General features: G+C 36.2%; 1 protein-coding gene across 1 annotated transcript; it reads right to left on the bottom strand.

Annotated features, from left to right (window-relative positions):
- Positions 1-11,619: 11,619 nt before the first annotated feature.
- Positions 11,620-13,347, bottom strand: LOC145056767 (diphthamide synthesis DPH2 family protein). Its single transcript, XM_079004488.1, has one exon. The coding sequence runs from the start codon at positions 13,183-13,185 to the stop codon at positions 11,830-11,832; it is 1,356 nt and encodes a 451-aa protein (XP_078860614.1). The 5' UTR covers positions 13,186-13,347; the 3' UTR covers positions 11,620-11,829.
- Between the last annotated feature and the right edge of the window lie 4,389 nt (positions 13,348-17,736).

Below are 17,736 nucleotides of genomic sequence, written 5' to 3'. Positions count from 1 at the left end.
AAGTAATCAATCAGTATCACAGGCAGTCCTACAGATCTACCCGACTAGCATATCAACTAGCATACATTACTAACTCAACTCAACATATCAATAACTACTAGGATATCAAATCCATTGGGCCTGCCTTGATGCCTTAGACCCCTTAGTATAGTGAGGATAACTCACCTCGAAACGTCGACTCACAGAAATTAGTTCCAACCTTCGGGATACTGTCACGAATCCCACCACCTATATTTATTATGAATTGCATAAATAAGATTCTGATCCTTCTAGAACTGTCCTCAAAAGTCAACAGATCAACATAGGTCAATGGTCAAAGTCAACAGTCAAGGTCAACAGTCCATGTTGACCTGACTCGCCGAGTTTCCTTGGCTTCCGGTGCACTCGCCGAGTCATCGAGTCACTCATCGAGTTTCCCTTGTTTTTCGACTGAATTCTAAAGCCACTCGTCGGGTTTCCTAAGCGAAACTCGACGGGTGCATGCGTGGGCATATCCTTGGGAAAGTTCATCTGACTCGCCGAGTTGTTCATCAACTCGCCGAGTTTCATGACGATCTTCATCGGACTCGCCGAGTTGTTCATCCAACTCGTCGAGTTCATGGCTTTCTTCATTGGACTCGCCAAGTTGTTCATCCAACTCGTCGAGTTTCACGGCTTCCTTCATCAGACTCGCCGAGTCATCCTTGTGACTCGCCGAGTCCGTTTGGTCTTTTTCCATACAGACTTATTCTGAGCCATGCAGTGGCTCCAATTCATAGATCTAGGCTTCTATGGTATACTTATTACGTAAAGTCACAAACTTTACGTACATGCATTGCATTTAAGGCTCTAAATGCCAAGTCTAATCTCTTAATGGGGCTTCATGCCCAATAGGGACCTCATACATGATCAATTCTGAGACTTTATGTTTCTAGAGCTTAGAGAGGGTTCAGATCTGAAGTTACAACTTTAGATCTAACTCATTGTTCAACTTATTAACCTTTAAGGTCCATATAAAACCCTAGAACTTCAATGAAAGGAAAACTCACAGAAGAGATGGTAATTTAGGATACCTCTGGAAGATGACAAATGAAAGTAGTGCTGATTTCCCCACCTAACTTGCTCCAACCTCCTCTTCCTTTAAGCCTTCTCCTTCAAAATCTTCAAATCAAGCTTCACACACTCAACAAGCACACACACTCGAATCAGGGACTCACTAAGACTGTAAAGAGACCCAATGGATGCTAAGGCTCCTTTAAATAGGGACACAAACCCCGGGAATTAGGGTTTCACTTACCAGATCCTAATCATCGAGTCCTACTAGTGGACTCGCCGAGTCAGTCACTTAAGTCGCGATCCAATCCCGCTGCTACTCGACGAGTAGGGTAACCGACTCGTCGAGTAGGGCCAAAACCAAGAAACTATAATTTGAACAATACCTGAGAATTGGGGCGCTACAACTCTCCCCCACTTGAATTAGACTTCGTCCTCGAAGTCCGCTGGACTAAACAATGTCGGATAGTGCTTGCGCATCCCCGCCTCCGGCTCCCATGTCCACTCGGATCCCCTCCGATGTTCCCACTGTACCTTTACTAAAGGTATTTCCTTGTTCCGCAGAATCTTCGTCTTTCTCTCCGAAATGGCCACAAGCCTCTCCACATAGTTCAGGCGCTCGTCGATCTGAATATCATCCAATGATACCACAGCCTCCTGGTCCGTAATGCACTTTTGTAATTGCGATACGTGGAAGGTATTGTGGATCCGACTAAGCTCTTCCGGAAGCTCTAGTCTATAAGCCACCTTGCCAACCCTTGCGATGATCCTGATGTTGGATTAGTGTCTAAGCCCGTAACCATATTTTGTAAGTACTTAACTCGATTGTGCATGGTCCTTTTGGGCTGCCTTCACCAAAGCAACTTGATTGGAGAAATAATAGAGAAAGAGGTTATTATGATTTATTAATATGTTATAAGAATAATATGTTAAAGGAGATATCATATTTGTTTGATTAATATTGGTCAATAATTAATTAAGAATTAATTTTGTGATCAAGTGTAATTAATTAAACTAGAGGGGCTGAATTGTAATTATGTGATAGTTACAAAATAGGGTAATGATTATCCTTGATATGGGTTGGACGAATTCAAGGGATAAGATATCCTTGAAATCGTCCAAAGGATAAAGGATAAGGGATTTCAAGGCTTATCTTATGATTGCTTGGTGGGCAAGCAACTAGATAAGGATAAGGACTGAAACCCTAATCTCTACACCTATATAAAGACCCCTAAGGCCATAAGAATTCGTCCATGCCTTCCTAAAAGGTTCTTAGGGCCGATTTCATATCTCTTCTCGTTCTCTCTCTCTCGCTCTCTCTCTCTCTCTCTCTCTCTCTTGTCTCTCCATTTGCTCTTGGTGTTTGTGAGCCATTAGAGGTACTACACTTGTGGTACTTGCTTTCAAGACTTAGGGTTTGAAGATTTGAGTTGTTATTGCAATATAACAACAAGAGGTATGTGATCTAACCTTCTATGTGTATTTCGAAAATACTAGGGCATATTAGGGTTTCTATATGTGTTCATAATGTTGTGTATCTAATAGTGAAAACATAGATCCAATTCTAGTGTTGCATGCACACATAGGATTGTTTGTACAAAACCCATCAGTGGTATCAGAGCCTTTGGTTAACTTGTTTTCAATTAGTATAATACAATTGTATGAACTTGACATATTAGGGTTTATAGCCAATAAACCCTAGGAGGCTAGAGATTTCGAGATTAGGGTTTCTATACCCTAATTTGCGAAATTTTGAAAGGGTTTTCAAATCCTTTCCTTAAGCCTCAAGAATTTCGAAATCTAGGGTTTGCAAAACCATATGATTTTCGAAATTAGCCTCCTCCCCAAGATAAGATCCTAAATTTTAGGGATTTGGATTATCCCATATCTTATAATTATCCTTTAATTGTTATATATGGTAATTAAAGATTTTGAATTATCCTATCCCATGATTTTCGAAATTTAGAGGGATTAAAAGGATTAGGATAAATTAGTTGTTTAATTTGTAATTATCCGTTATGATTTAGATAATCCCTTATGATTTAATAATTTAAATTAATAGTTTAATTCAAGATAATTATTAAATCAAGAGTTTTAATATTTAAAATTTTAATTTAAATAGTCTTAAATTCGAAAATTTTAAAGTGAAATTAAAACCTAATTGTTTTGAAAAGTTTCAAAAACTTGCCCTCAAGTTATGGAAATTAAATTGTTTGATTAAAAGTTTAATTTTGAAAAATGTTAAATTCTAAAACCCTAATTTTGAAAAAGTTCAAATTACACACTTATGGTTTTATTAAATTAATTAAGTGTATAATTAAAAGAGAGTTAATAAATCCATAATGATATGGTTTATATTTTAAAAGTGTAATTTATAAAATTTAAACCACCTAGTATTTTAAAAGTGTAAAATACACCCTTATACTATGTATAACATTAAAAGTCTATTATTATATATGTATAACTAAAATGCTAGTCTTACCATTAGTAGGCCTCATTCACGAAGCCGATCTACAAGGGGGGCGTATAAGGTTATGGCCTATAAAATGGTCCTTTAATGGGTATCCATCCTTACCCACCGCTTCCTTGATTGGTGGAGGGTCGTTAGCCGAACGGATAGGATAGGGCAATCCTCTCTTCATTAATACGTATAATGAATCTATGTAAAGTAACTAAACGCTTTTGCAAAATTCTCAATCCTAGTTACTTTAGGCATAAGTGAAATTGATGCAATCCCATGAAATTACACTTTGTACCCTTGCTAAGACGTTAGTGGAGCGTGTGTGGTTAACCGGCACACTAATTGGGTTCTAAGAAAAGGTGGCAAAGGGTGACTCAATGTTTGTCATAGTTCGATGGAGCGTGTGTGGTTTACCGGCACATCGAATAGGTGACTGTAACAATGAGGGAATCATGTACATTTGCATGGTTATTCACACCCACTTTGTGATCCTCGACATCCCAGTCACAAACGAGAGGGGCATATCAAGATTTAAACATGCCGTTGAAAAGTTCAATGAATCTCAAAGGAAATGTAGGAATTCTCAATACATTTAAAATTTAAGCCTTTATGTTTTTTTTTATGGTGAAGAAATAGTGAATCGTCATTCACCTACCTCCAAGTTATTTGCATGTTGGATTACGGCATCCCTCTTCTAATGTGTAAATAATGTTGTTGGATCCTGGCCTTAATGTCTCATTTGGGTGTTTCATTAAGGATTCAATCAATTAACTTGAAATTTCTCCCGTTTTGTAGATGTCTGACTCTAACCGTGGTCTTCCCGAATCCCAAGGAAAAGGTGTTCCTGTTGAAAGTAAAAGCTTGTTCCAAAGTGAAGGATCAATGTGGACTAGCTTGATTTCACTCCCTCCTCCTCCTCCCGTTGTTCTCCCCGACCCACAAGATCAAAGATTTGAAAGGTTCAAGATCACCGAAACCCTATTGGCAATGGAACATGAAGATGGTAAACCCGTGTGTGCTCACGTCCTAGGGATGAAATCACACATTGATAGGTTGATTATGTTGGGTGCGTCTTTTCCCAATAAGTTGGCTATGGACTGGGTTCTTCAATCACTCCCTAAATCATATGATAAGTTCAAAAGAGAGTATTATATGATGGATCTTGACGCAACCCTCATTGACTTAACTTACATGTTTATTGCTACTGAATCAGAAATGATTTGGCGAAGTAATGGAGCATATTTGTCTGGTAATTCAACCAACCATGCTCCCGTGGACATTCTAGAAGAACCCACCTATTTCTGCTGCCAAGAGAAGGGGCAATGGATACAAAGCTGCCCAAAGGACCTGAAGAGTCTAAGAGATGAGAGAGTCAAGAAGTATGACTCTGCTTCAGGTATATAATCCACTATCTAACTACATTAAATTCCTACTCTTTATACATAATGTGATAAGATTACATTTGCATGTTTTGCAGGATTAGAGAAAAGAGAGGAAGTTTGATGGAAGAGCAAGATGAGTCTGATCACGAAGAAATGGATTACGATCGCATGGATTCAAAGATCAGATTTTGAGCTTAGGAAGTTATGATAGATTTGTTAGGAGTATTTGATTACATAGTTTTTCATTCGAATTTTGCATTGTAAGGACATGTTTTCTGCTGCTTTTATAAATAAAATAAATTTTGGTTTTATCTTATTTGTTGATCCTTACGATGGCATATATGAAAAATTGATGTTTGTGTACTTCTATTATTAGCAAAATGGATTTGATTCTTGATTAGGTTATTTGTGGAAGTGTCAAGAGTTTACCAAATAGGGAGAGTTTCTCATCGCCCAAGTTTCAAGTGGATAGGAACTTGGAATCGTGCAACAAGTATTGCATGATGAATGAAAACTTTCACATTTGGGAAATTTAGACTAATTTTTGACAAAGTGTCAATTTAAGGACTAAGAGATTGAGTACACTAGGTTGTACGTTGATCAAGTCTACCACAAGAGTAACAAAGATATTCGTCATGATTTACTAAAGTTTAGTGAATATGGTTATACTTATAAGATTGAGTATAATTTTGGTTTGATTAAAAGATTTTCAATCAATATCAGAACGAATAAGAAGAATCAAGTAGGCAGAAAGATAAAAGTTTCTCTAATTTAAGAAGAAGGGAGAGTACATTTTATTATGTTTTATGATAAGCCTTAATGATTAAGAACCTTATCTCAATTGATCATCTAAGTGAGTCTTAGTACAATTTGTATGTCTAAGAAGAGGAATCGAGAATTGTGGAAATGGTTAAATCAAGAAGTCAATCATACTTCGTTCCATTATCAAGTCTTAGAGTAATACTCCAAGATTGTGAATTGAGTGACAAGTCTTAAGAAGGTTTATAACATTCATCAAATGTGGAATTTGGGAAAAGGTTTTCTTATTCATGCACATTTGAAATTGGTAAGTTGTGATGTCTTGGATAAGACAAAGACCAACTAGGACCAATCATGTGAAATGTTTTGTATTTATAAAACTACACTAACTCTTGAATATTTGTTTGTCAAGAAATGTTTCTTGACAAGAGAACCTTATATGTCAAGGAGTCAATGGGAGTCTTAATGGTCTTGAAAGGTTTCAAGAACAAATCAAGAATAAACATTATCAATCATCACTAGCACACGACTTGACGTTTACAACCTATCATGTTGACACTATTTTGTTTTCTGTTCCATTCCAATTGAGTTTTCTATATATGTGAGTTCTACGAGTTCTCAATTGATTGTATAGGGGCAAGACACCTTATTCAATGGAAAGTACATTGAAATGAAGGGGTGGGATCCTCAATAACTTGTAAGTAATGGTGGGACCCTTTGATGACAAGAAATTAAGAAGAACAAGTTCTATCCATAAGAGTTTGGATTTGTCACTGACATTATCTTGTGATTATGTTTATGACGAATTCACATGGACAGGAACATATACACCACAAAATCTAAGTGTCATATGGTTTCTTCTCATTCGTGAGAATGATTGTAAGGAAACGCTTACACTAAGAGAGATTTTGAAGATAGCATTATGTAATCTGGGTTTCTCAAATTCAACTATGATTATGGCATACCTCTTCATAGTTCGAATTGTGGGAAATGGCAAATGGATCTGAACATCTTAGACTTATTGATATGCTTCCTAGAATCGTTTAGACATATACATATGAGCTGTCCAAGGAAAGGTGTATGAGTTTGAGAAGCTTAGATAGAGTCTTATCGAAGCATCTAGTATTAGAAATATGAACTTAAGAAATTGTTTTCTAGAAGTTCAGCTGATTTCTGAATACATGTCGAAGCTAGTGGGAGCATAAGGTGTCTAGATAGAGTCTTAAGTTCATAATATTGTTTCCTTCATCAGACTCGCCAATTCATCCTTGTGACTCGCCGAGTCCGTTTGGTCTTTTTCCATACAGACTTATTCTGAGCCATGCAGTGGCTCCAATTCATAGATCTCGGCTTCTATGGTATACTTATTACGTAAAGTCACAAACTTTACGTACATGCATTGCATTTAAGGCTCTAAATGCCAAGTCTAATCTCTTAATGGGGCTTCATGCCCAATAGGGACCTCATACATGATCAATTCTGAGACTTTATGTTTCTAGAGCTTAGAGAGGGTTCAGATCTGAAGTTACAACTTCAGATCCAACTCATTGTTCAACTTATCAACCTTTAAGGTCCATAGAAAACCCTAGAACTTCAATGAAAGGAAAACTCACAGAAGAGATGGTAATTTAGGATACCTCTGGAAGATGACAACTGAAAGTAGTGCTAATTTCCCCACCTAACTTGCTCCAACCTCCTCTTCCTTCAAGCCTTCTCCTTCAAAATCTTCAAATCAAGCTTCACACACTCAACAAGCACACGCACTCGAATCAGGGACTCACTAAGACTGTAAAGTGACCCAAGGGAGGCTAAGGCTTCTTTAAATAGGGACACAAACCCCGGGAATTAGGGTTTCACTTACCAGATCCTACTCGCCGAGTCCCACTAGTGGACTCGCCGAGTCAATCACTTAAGTCGCGATCCAATCCCGCTGCTACTCGACGAGTAGGGTAACCGACTCGTCGAGTAGGGCCAAAACCAAGAAACTATAATTTGAACAATACCTGAGAATCGGGGCGCTACAGAAAAATAGTGGGGTAAATAAGGTAAGGTAAAGGGGATGGGTTTGGGAGTGTGTTTAGTTAAATAAATTAAAAAATCAAGGGTAAAATAGTCTTTTTAGGTAAGACAGGGACCAAGCGCGTAACAAAAATAAACAGTAAAGACCTTCCGATTTAGAAAAATAAATTAGGGACCGAACGCGCAAATTACCGTAAACCATAAGGACCATTCGTGTAATTTACTCTAGTTTTTAAGCTTATTTATAGCATTGTACTATTTAAAAGTCATAAATTTGACATATTTTTTTAAATTCTTTTTAATTAGTAAATTTGCTTATTAAGTATTGTACTTTGAAAGTACATTACTATAATGCAAGAAATATTGTGTATGTATTGGACATTTCAATTAGGTAAAACAAGAAAACAAAAAGTATTTTGGTCATTTAAATTGGCATTACAAGTATAAAAAACATATTTGGACCGTTTTTGTCATTTAACAATTTAAATCTATTTTTGTCATTTTTATCATCAAAATCAGGTAAAACATAAAATAGAAAAAAAAAAAAAAAAAAAAATCTTATATATATATATATATATATATATATATATATATATATATATATATATATATATATATATATATATATATATTGTTTTGTTTATTTCCATTCATTTGTTAATGTCGTAGAATCCGTATGGTATCTCCAAACTTAGTTACAATCAAGGTTCCAAATGGCATTTCTAGAACGAATGATTGAAAGAGTCCTATCACTCGCTCCCTCCCTCCCTCCAATCTATTCTTTCCTTCCTCTCTTTTTCTCTCAAGGCCTAAAATTCTGGCAAAGTGGTTATCACAATTGATTCATGATTCGCTCAACGACATTGGTGTGATATTTCATCAATAGCAAAAGAGTTGAGAACAGAAAATGGCCATGACAATGGCGATGATGTTAGTTCAAGATCCAAGATGATATGCATGTATATATATGAATTCATGAATAATCAACAATACTGATCTTGGAAACCACATATCTATTGATCATGCGTTCAAAGCCATGCCTTTACATTCAACCCAAGAACTTAATGAGCAGCTGCATGCTTTGATCCTCATCTTGGCCCCATTAAAGAAATCTTGTCCTACCCCCTTCATCCCTATGACAATCCTTCTAACCTTATGTCGTGGAGATCCCAAGGTAGAAGTGTATTTTATCTTGCATCGATGAACCATTGACTTCTTCGATCTTTTCTTGTGGTTAGCTTCTCTTCATATGTTTCTTCATCTCAATGGATTTTACATCTTTAAGATTTTGATATCTCCTCAATCTCTCCATGTTTCGTTGATTCTTGCCTTGTGTTCTTGTTCGAAACATATTACAACACCTAGATATGATATACCTTGGGGATCCTATACATTGCTCGAGGGGCTTGGTATTTGTTAAAGTGGTTTCGCGTTTCAAGCAACAAAATGAAGCGTTTTGGTTTCACATAAAAGGAATTTCCTTCAAGTTTGAAGGTCGAATCTGCATGTATGGAGGTCTACATCAACAGGGAGGAAGAATCAAGGTAGGCGACATTCAATAGGTCCTATATATGGGTCGGTTTTTATCTTTTACATGTGGTTGTGGTTGTGGGTCCCATTTATGTAAAGAAAATGGGACCCACAAAATAAAGATTGGAAGAAGAAATGTATTCTAAATGTATATTACACTCGATCCACCATATGATGATTATCCAGAAGGGATTAACTCCAATCATACCCACCTTACGATTCCTTGTTCCTGTTCTAACAAATAGTAGTCGAGCCTAGATGATGCTACGGGATTTAATGTTTATCAACTGTTCTCTCATGATTTATTTGAACTTGATTGATTAATTAATGTAAGAAAAAAAGTATATAATGATGTGCATTTATATTGTCTACGTTATTTGGTGTTACCAAGGTCAACCCTAATGTAGACCATTTACTCTGTAATATTTTGGTTTTACCTAGGATTTTATATAAGAAGGCTTACATCGTAATAAGAAAAATTATGTGTTGAGTCTGCATCTTACATTATTGGACGATGAAATCATGAAATACAATCTTGTCATATTAAATATATTGTTTTGTACCAAATCAAACGAACATTGATAATGCTAATTTTAGTTTATTCTTTTAATCTCCAAGAAATGATTGAAATTGAATCCAATGACCTAGTTTGAAGCTACAAAAAATAGAATTTGTTACGAAGAAAACGGTAAACCTATATAGATTTTAATAAATGAATAAACTTGCTTGAAAAACAATAAGTGACCTGAATATTAGGCCATTAAATGAGGGATACAAATAAAGAATAACATCAATTAAGGCCATCCACAATTGTCTTAAAATTGACCTTATCTTCACCCACACCCACTTTAGAATATAGTGGATCATCAAACAAGTTGCTAAACTATATGCTGCTACAATCAAACATGTGTCTAATAATCAAGTGTGGTTGTGAAAATACAAATAGAAGGAAATATTGATTATAAAAAACATTTATGGTGACAAATAACATAATCGTGAAAATACTTGGCCAAGAGACCCAAAAAAAAAAAAAAAAAAAAAGTAGTTTCGGGTTTAAACATGTGGGTGTGGGTCGGTTTTGTTCGGTTTTCAAACCATTGGGTCGATTCGGTTTCAATCAGTTGGTTTTTAATATGCGAATCGAACCCAAACCGAATTTTTCAATTTTGAAAAATCTAAACGCGAAATCGATAGTTTTGGTTCAATTTTGGTTTTATTGAATTTTGTCAGCTTTTTATTTTCAGTTTCGGTTTTGTTCGGTCCTAATAGAAAGAAATGCTTCAAGTTTAAGAAATGCTTCAAGTTTGTGTAATTTGTTTGTTGAGATTTTTGAAATGGTAGGAGAAAAAGAATGTGGTTCAAATTGTTATCGACAATGCTACTAATTACAAACTTGTTGGCCATAAATTATGTGAAAGATACACTTCCATTACTTGGTTTCCATGTGCAACATATTGTCTTAATCTTGTATTAAAATGTGTTTTAGAATTTGAATATGTAAATTTTTGGTGCAAGACATATTGTCTTAATCTTGTATTAAAAGGTGTTTTAGAATTTGAATATGTAAAATTTTTGGTTACTCTTGCACGTAGGGTTCTTATTTTTATCTGTAATCATAAGTGGCCCTTGAATTGGTTATGAAATAGACCTGGATGGACGAACAGAAATCATTCGTCTAGGTGCCACCACTTCTGGTTTCGCATTCATTGCATTGAAAAGTTTGTAAGACCATAAAACCGATTTACAAGCACTTGTCATATTTAACGAGTTTAAGATGACGAAAGTGGAAAATACGGTTAAATGTAAACAAATTGTCTTGAATATTTTTGGAAAATTTGTTTGATTACGATGAAAATGGTGACTCATTTGTTAAGGCTTTTGTGTTTGTGTGATTCAGATGAAAAACTACATTGGATTATATTTGACAATAAAGTTTATAACTCTATTTTTAGCATATTTATCCTTATCTTCTTCTCATTCCATTGCTATCAAATTAGAGCTTTTTAAGCTTTTTGACAATATACTTTTATAAATTTGTATTTTTCTTATAGTGAAATGGTACTTTAAAGTTATTAACTTTGTTATTTTCATTACAGTTTGGAATTATCTTTTTTAATTGTAATTTCCACATGTTTAAACCTAATTGTATCTCCTCCACATCAGCTTCTCTCTCCTCTATCTTTCATATTTCCCAAACCAAACCCTATATTTCTCAACCAACTTAATTTTTAACTTTAAAATAAACATAAACTAATAAAAATCATACAAAACTAATTTACAAAATATTACAAACATACAAAACTAGTTTGATACAAATCTTAAAGCAAGAAATACAAGTAATCAATGCATGTCTCAAAATCACTGATTTGGTTTGATCTTAATGCGTTAGTATTCAACTATTATTCATCAATATTCAAAATCTTGGTAGCAACTCCAGATCAAAAAACAAGAACATTGGATAGATATGGAACAAATATCAAAAGACTACACTGAATCAAAGATATAGAAACAATTAACAAAGGACCCACCTCAAAAAATTGCAGATAGTTGAAGAGGATTCACTTCAAGAATCTCTTGTGTGTATTAAGCTTCCTCAGCTTTTACTGTTCATTTATGTGAATGAATTCAAGAAACTCTGATAACTTATCATTTCAAAACACTATTTCTTCTTAAAGGCCGAGTTGGCTTCTTCTGATAACATGAGTTCCACTCTCCTCCATCCTGAGAATAATAATCCATCGGATAATCACTGCCATTGTTGTTCCCACAACAAGCTTCATTCTTTTCACAGCAATTTGAGTTAGAACCATCTATAACAACAGCTTTTCTCTCCCACCAACCAGGGTAATCACCAAGTGCAATCTCAGCTTCAAATGAGGTCAACAATGGCTTCACAAACGCATCCCCCCAATCAATTGACAACCTAGGGCATGCAATCTGGATCCAAGCATCAACTGAATCACCAAACAAAGAAATTCTAGCGGGAGATAGCTCTGACATCAATACAATCGTCCATGAAAAGCCCTTTTCTCTCATCTTCTTCTCTAACCTATCGAGTATTCTAGGGTTCCCTTGTCTTCCTAAAGTACCCAACACAATCCCCCAGTTTTTGGCCTCTCGAGCTTTTAATATTGCGTTCATTCTGCACTCTTTCATCCCCTTGTGATCGTACTCTTCTAAGAACAAGGATCCGATGTAAGGATCGTAGCGAAAAGCCTTGATTTTAGGGTTTGCGATCATGAATGCTTCTAAATGAAACCTCCCATCAGCTACAAACACCAGAACTACGTCACTTTCGTTTTTGAATTGACTCATTGGAATAGTCGGAGCAGTGCAACCGAGAACTTCACCGGCTGATAGCGGCTTCGATTGAGGAATCAAAACCTTAAACCCTGCGTTTTCCAATTCAAGTTTAGCAGATCGAATCGCGGTTGCAAACTGAATCGTACCGGCGAGGATAAGCTGCTTCGTAGCGATTGACGGATCAAAATTTAGCTTCACGGTGTTGATTAGCCGCTCAACGTCGATTTTGATATCGACGAAGACGTAGAGGCAGGGGATGACGGTGTTATCTACAGGAACAAGGCAGCTATGGCCGTAATGGATGAGTAGATCGGCGTCGAGAGCTGCCGCGGAAAGGTCGTCGACGCAGCAAGCACCGTAAGTAACGTCACCGAGGACGAAGCACCGTTCGACGTCGGCGAAGGCGGTGATGATGTCGGAGATGACTAAGGAGTACATGAGGAGACCTTCAGGGAACTGAAGAGCGACGCGTTTAGCACCAGTGGAGCGGATACGCCAGACGGATTTGTGGATTTCGAAGCTGTAGTTGGAGGGGAGGAGAGCTATGGCGGCGTTGAGAGCCGGGTCGTTGATGATGGAGTCAGGGATTTGGTTCTTTATGAAACGCTTTGGTTGACGCGGAGTTGGCTTTCGGACTTCTTCATGATTGGTGGCGGTGGTGGTAGAAGATTGCGGCAGAAGTTGGAGGTCGGCTTCCATCTCCGGTGAAACAATAGGCGCTGTATGTGGTGGTTGTTGGAGGTTTAAGGGGCAACAAACCCTTTTTCCGTTTGGTCTAAATTAGGTTTTAATGCTACACGTTCTATGGTAGGCAAATTGTTACACACAAAAAAGCCACGAGTTTTTACTTTTACGGCAGGGATTCAACTATAACTTAACCAAAAATTTGATATAGATTTTAAAAGGGTTGTTGATGTCAACATAGTTTTACGGTATGCTTTTAAATGACCATTCAAATTTTTTAGATCCATTAAACTTTAATTTTATCCATCAAAAATATATATATTTTTTAAATTATCAGGTTTCCCGGTTATATTGATGATGTGTACATTGACTTTGATAGTCATCGGTTTCCATAGCCACTTGAACCAAACATTGCACAGAAATTTGAGAACGTGTACATGAAAATGAAAAATGATTGTTTCTTTCAACACCAAAATGACTAACCTTGGAATAACAAAACGATTCTTTATTCGAGAAATGGTTCGAAGCATCAAATACATGTTGAAGCTATTTGAAGAAGAAGGAGACTCATTCGCCAAGAAAGTTGAAATCTATTGCCAAAAGGGACCAATCTCATGTCGAAGACTTCTACATAATGTTCATCAGACCTACACCGAAGCCAAAGCAGAGTTGAGGAGGAGTCACCCACCGGACCTACAATCGCAAAACCCAGGCAACTTCGATGTGTTTTCCAAATTCCCTTCCGCTATCACGTCTCTTGATTATGACTATATAGATTATCTCATCACTTATTAGAGATTCCAATCTTTTATTATTATCGAAACAAAGGATGTGACACTTCAACATTAGATTGTGAGTCAGATTCGAATGAAACTTGAATATAATCAATCAAACTCTAAAATCGCATATTATGCTTAAGAATTACATATCGACAAGGAAAAGATCAGCTCATTAGAAGAAGAGATTGATAAATTGAGGACTAAACTCCAAAAATATGAATCGATGGAACCCCTTTCAGATGAAATTCAAATTTTGGGTCTATTTTTCTGTCTCTAACATGGTTATGGAAGGAGAAGAGGCTCAAATTGATCAGCTTCCGATGGACCCACCTACTTATATATTCATTTTCATCACTTGCTTCAAAGATTTGGCTCGGTATGTTTCATGAATTAAGATCCTATTGTATTTGTAACACCTATTTCTGGTTCATTTATGCTTTTGGTCCAATTAAAGACGTAAAATCATGGATTTTAAGGTAATCACAACATGGGCAAGGAGGCCTCACGATGTGACCATCAAGGCAGAAACACGCATCCTTTCTTGTATGCCACAACATGACGAGCAAGTAGTCATGACGTGGCGGCCACCTGAGGGTTAACCCTAATTCTCCATGTTTTACGCCCTATTTAAGGGAAGTGAGGGGCTAGGGTTTGCACACCCTCGGCCTCCATCACCTGCCCTAAAATGAACCTAACCTTCATTATTGATCTTGAGAACTCTTTTGGTGATTTTTAGCTCATTATTGAAGAAGAAAGTTCATTTGGTGCATTGTTTCATCAAGCCTCCTTCTCACTATCTTGTGTTGTTTCTGGACCTTTGTAAGTCCTCAAGTTCTTGCCTTCCTCATTTAAGCATGTTAGATCTAGGTTTTACTCACTTTTCTCTATGAACATGTTGAGTTGAATGCATGGAATCTAGGAATGACAACGGGGCGGGTTCGGGGTGGGTCTTGATTTCCCAAACCCGAACCCGATTTCTAAACGTGTCCCCGAACCCGACCCGATACCCAACGGTTTTCTTATCGGGGAGCCCCGTCGGGGCTGAGACTTTCCCCGAACTCGACCCTAAACCCGATAACTACCCGAAAACCCGAAATATGGCAGGAAAAAAAAATGGAAAAACAAAAATTACAGAATGAGAAATTAAGAACTTAAGACGTTACATAGGCTTAAAATACCAAAAAAGTTCTTAAATTATTTAACCAAATAGAAATTACTAATAGTCTAATATTGTAACAACCAACCAACCAAAACACCAAAGTACAAAATATGAAAAACTAATTCATCACAATAATACATTAGCACTTAACATTAAAACAAACTTAAAATCAAACAAAATCATCCAAAATTGTTGTCCCGCTTTCTTTAGTGTTTTCCTACAAAATATTAAACAAACTCAAAATCAAACCAAATCATTGAAACTATATAAAATTAATATTCATAGAAGTGTCGTTTTACCTTTTCCACGTCATAATCAAATTCAACAGAACGACAATATGCCTCTGTCTCTTCAAAACAAGTTGTTGTATATAAGAAAATATAAAATCAATTTAACAAAAATATTATTAATGTGAACGTGTTGAGCTTTTTGAACCAACCACTTCATCTCCATCTTCATCAAAAAATGTATCATTACCATCATCAAAAAATGTATATAAGACAATTGAAATCACATCACCAAACTAAATCTCTTACCCGGTTACCTTCTGTAGACATGGTCATAGAGCTTGTTGATGTCCGAATTTCTTGCCTACAACCAAATGATCGATATTATTATGTTAGAGTCTAAGTCACAAGTTAGTTCTGCTGTAATTTGCAGAAAAACTCTTATATCAATAAAACCATGCATAAAACCATTGATTACACATAAGAAAATAAGTAAGGAATTGCAAAAACATAACAAATTCATTACAAATAATGACTCTTAACAGTAAATCTAACTATCATAACACACACTGGTTATTATATGGAACAATCTAGATGTAACATTGCTACCAAAACTGAACCAACAATGCTAGCAAATAAACAGTGCCCCCTTTTAATTAAAGAAAAAACATCATCGATACAAAATAACAGTACCTCATGCTCTCGAGAGCAACCTTCTGTAATCCTTGATCGCCATCCTGAACCCTCTCAACATACAAATCTAATTGCTGCTTCAACACCAAATCCTCATCTAAAAACTTCGACATAAATAATCATATTTTTAATCTAAAAACTTAGATAGAACTTGAGTCTAAAAACTAATCAGAATCTGGATTAAATCTTACATGGATTAGGATTTAGGTAGGGGTGTTCGCGGTGCGGTTTAAAGTTGAAACCGCAAACCGCACCGCACATGCAGTTTGAGGTTTTTGGAAACCGCAAACTGCACCACAAAAGCTCTAAACCGCATTATGCGGTGCGGTTTCATGCGGGCGATTTGTAAGGTTTATGTGCGGTTTATACGGTTTGATAAGTTGTTTCAATTTATAACTTTGGCTGTTATTCATTAAATTTAAACATTTTCAAAATTTATTATTATATTGCATACCCCTTAAAAGGCATAGATATTGCAAACGAAAGACCACATAATGTTTTGCTAAGTTGTTATCACTTATGAAATTTGATATCATAGTCTTTTAAGTCTTTAATTACCAAATTTAACCATCATGATATAGAATAAAGTTATTGGACAGTATGAAGTATTTGGTGATTGGAAACTTTGAGATATATATATATATATATATATATATATATTAATACGACGTGGTGCATTTTGAACCGTGGTTTGGTAACTATAAACTACAAATTGCACCGCATAGTGCAGTTTGACAAAATTACGAACCGCAAACCGCACCGCGAAATTCTAAACTACATTATGCGGTGCGGTGTGGGCGGTTTGTGCGGTTTATGCGGTTTTTTGCACACCCTTAGATTTAGGAACTTATTCTTACCTGGATTTAGATTGTGTCGAACACATGTGCTTCAAGCCTGCGAATTGCGATTGCCGATTCTCCAAACGGTGGTGAGGTAAAATAATGAGGCAACGATCGACTAGAGAGGTTGCGACTTGCGAGGGGTGATAGACGAGTGAAACGAGGCAACTTGAATACTGGATTCGAGTCTTCTTCGATGAAACAGAACGAGCTTCAGGAATAGGCCTTCGATTCTTGTGACGTCGGCTGGAAGAGATTGACGATAGCGTTAAGTGGTAACGTGATTGTAGGGTTAGAGTATCTGAGGGGCTTATATATATATATATATATATATATATATATATATATATATATATATATATATATATGGGACAGGTCGGGTCGGGGCACGCATAACCCACTCTCTGCCCCGAACCCGAAAAAAAATACCCAATAACGACCCGATACCCAACCCATAACCCGATAAGCTTGACCCAACCCGCCCCGAAATCTTCGGGAATCGGGTTTTTTTGCCATCCCTAATGGAATCCATAAAGTTTGCAACTTTATGGATCTTTGATGTCCTTTGATAAACATAAGTCTCAGATCTGAAGTTTGGTGGTGGATTGGACTCCATGCATGAATTTTGGTCTCGTTTTCCCTTTATTTTGAACGAGTTGGTGTTCAAGACATGCTATATATATTTGTATGTTATCTACATTTGTATTTTAACTATAATTTTATAAAACATTAAATTATATCAAAATTTATAAATGCTTCTCTACAAATCAAAGACCAATATTGATATACCTATAAAAAAAATATAAATAATTTCTAAATTTTAAAATAAATATGTTACTTGCACTTTTATAGAATAAAAAAAGTTATAG

The sequence above is a fragment of the Lactuca serriola genome, chromosome 6 (assembly GCF_051521515.1).
Source record: "Lactuca serriola cultivar US96UC23 chromosome 6, Lser_US96UC23_V15, whole genome shotgun sequence".
In the NCBI taxonomy this organism is placed as follows: Eukaryota; Viridiplantae; Streptophyta; class Magnoliopsida; order Asterales; family Asteraceae; genus Lactuca; species Lactuca serriola.
Note: the sequence above shows the minus strand (reverse complement) of the source record. Positions and strands in the feature narration are given on the sequence as shown.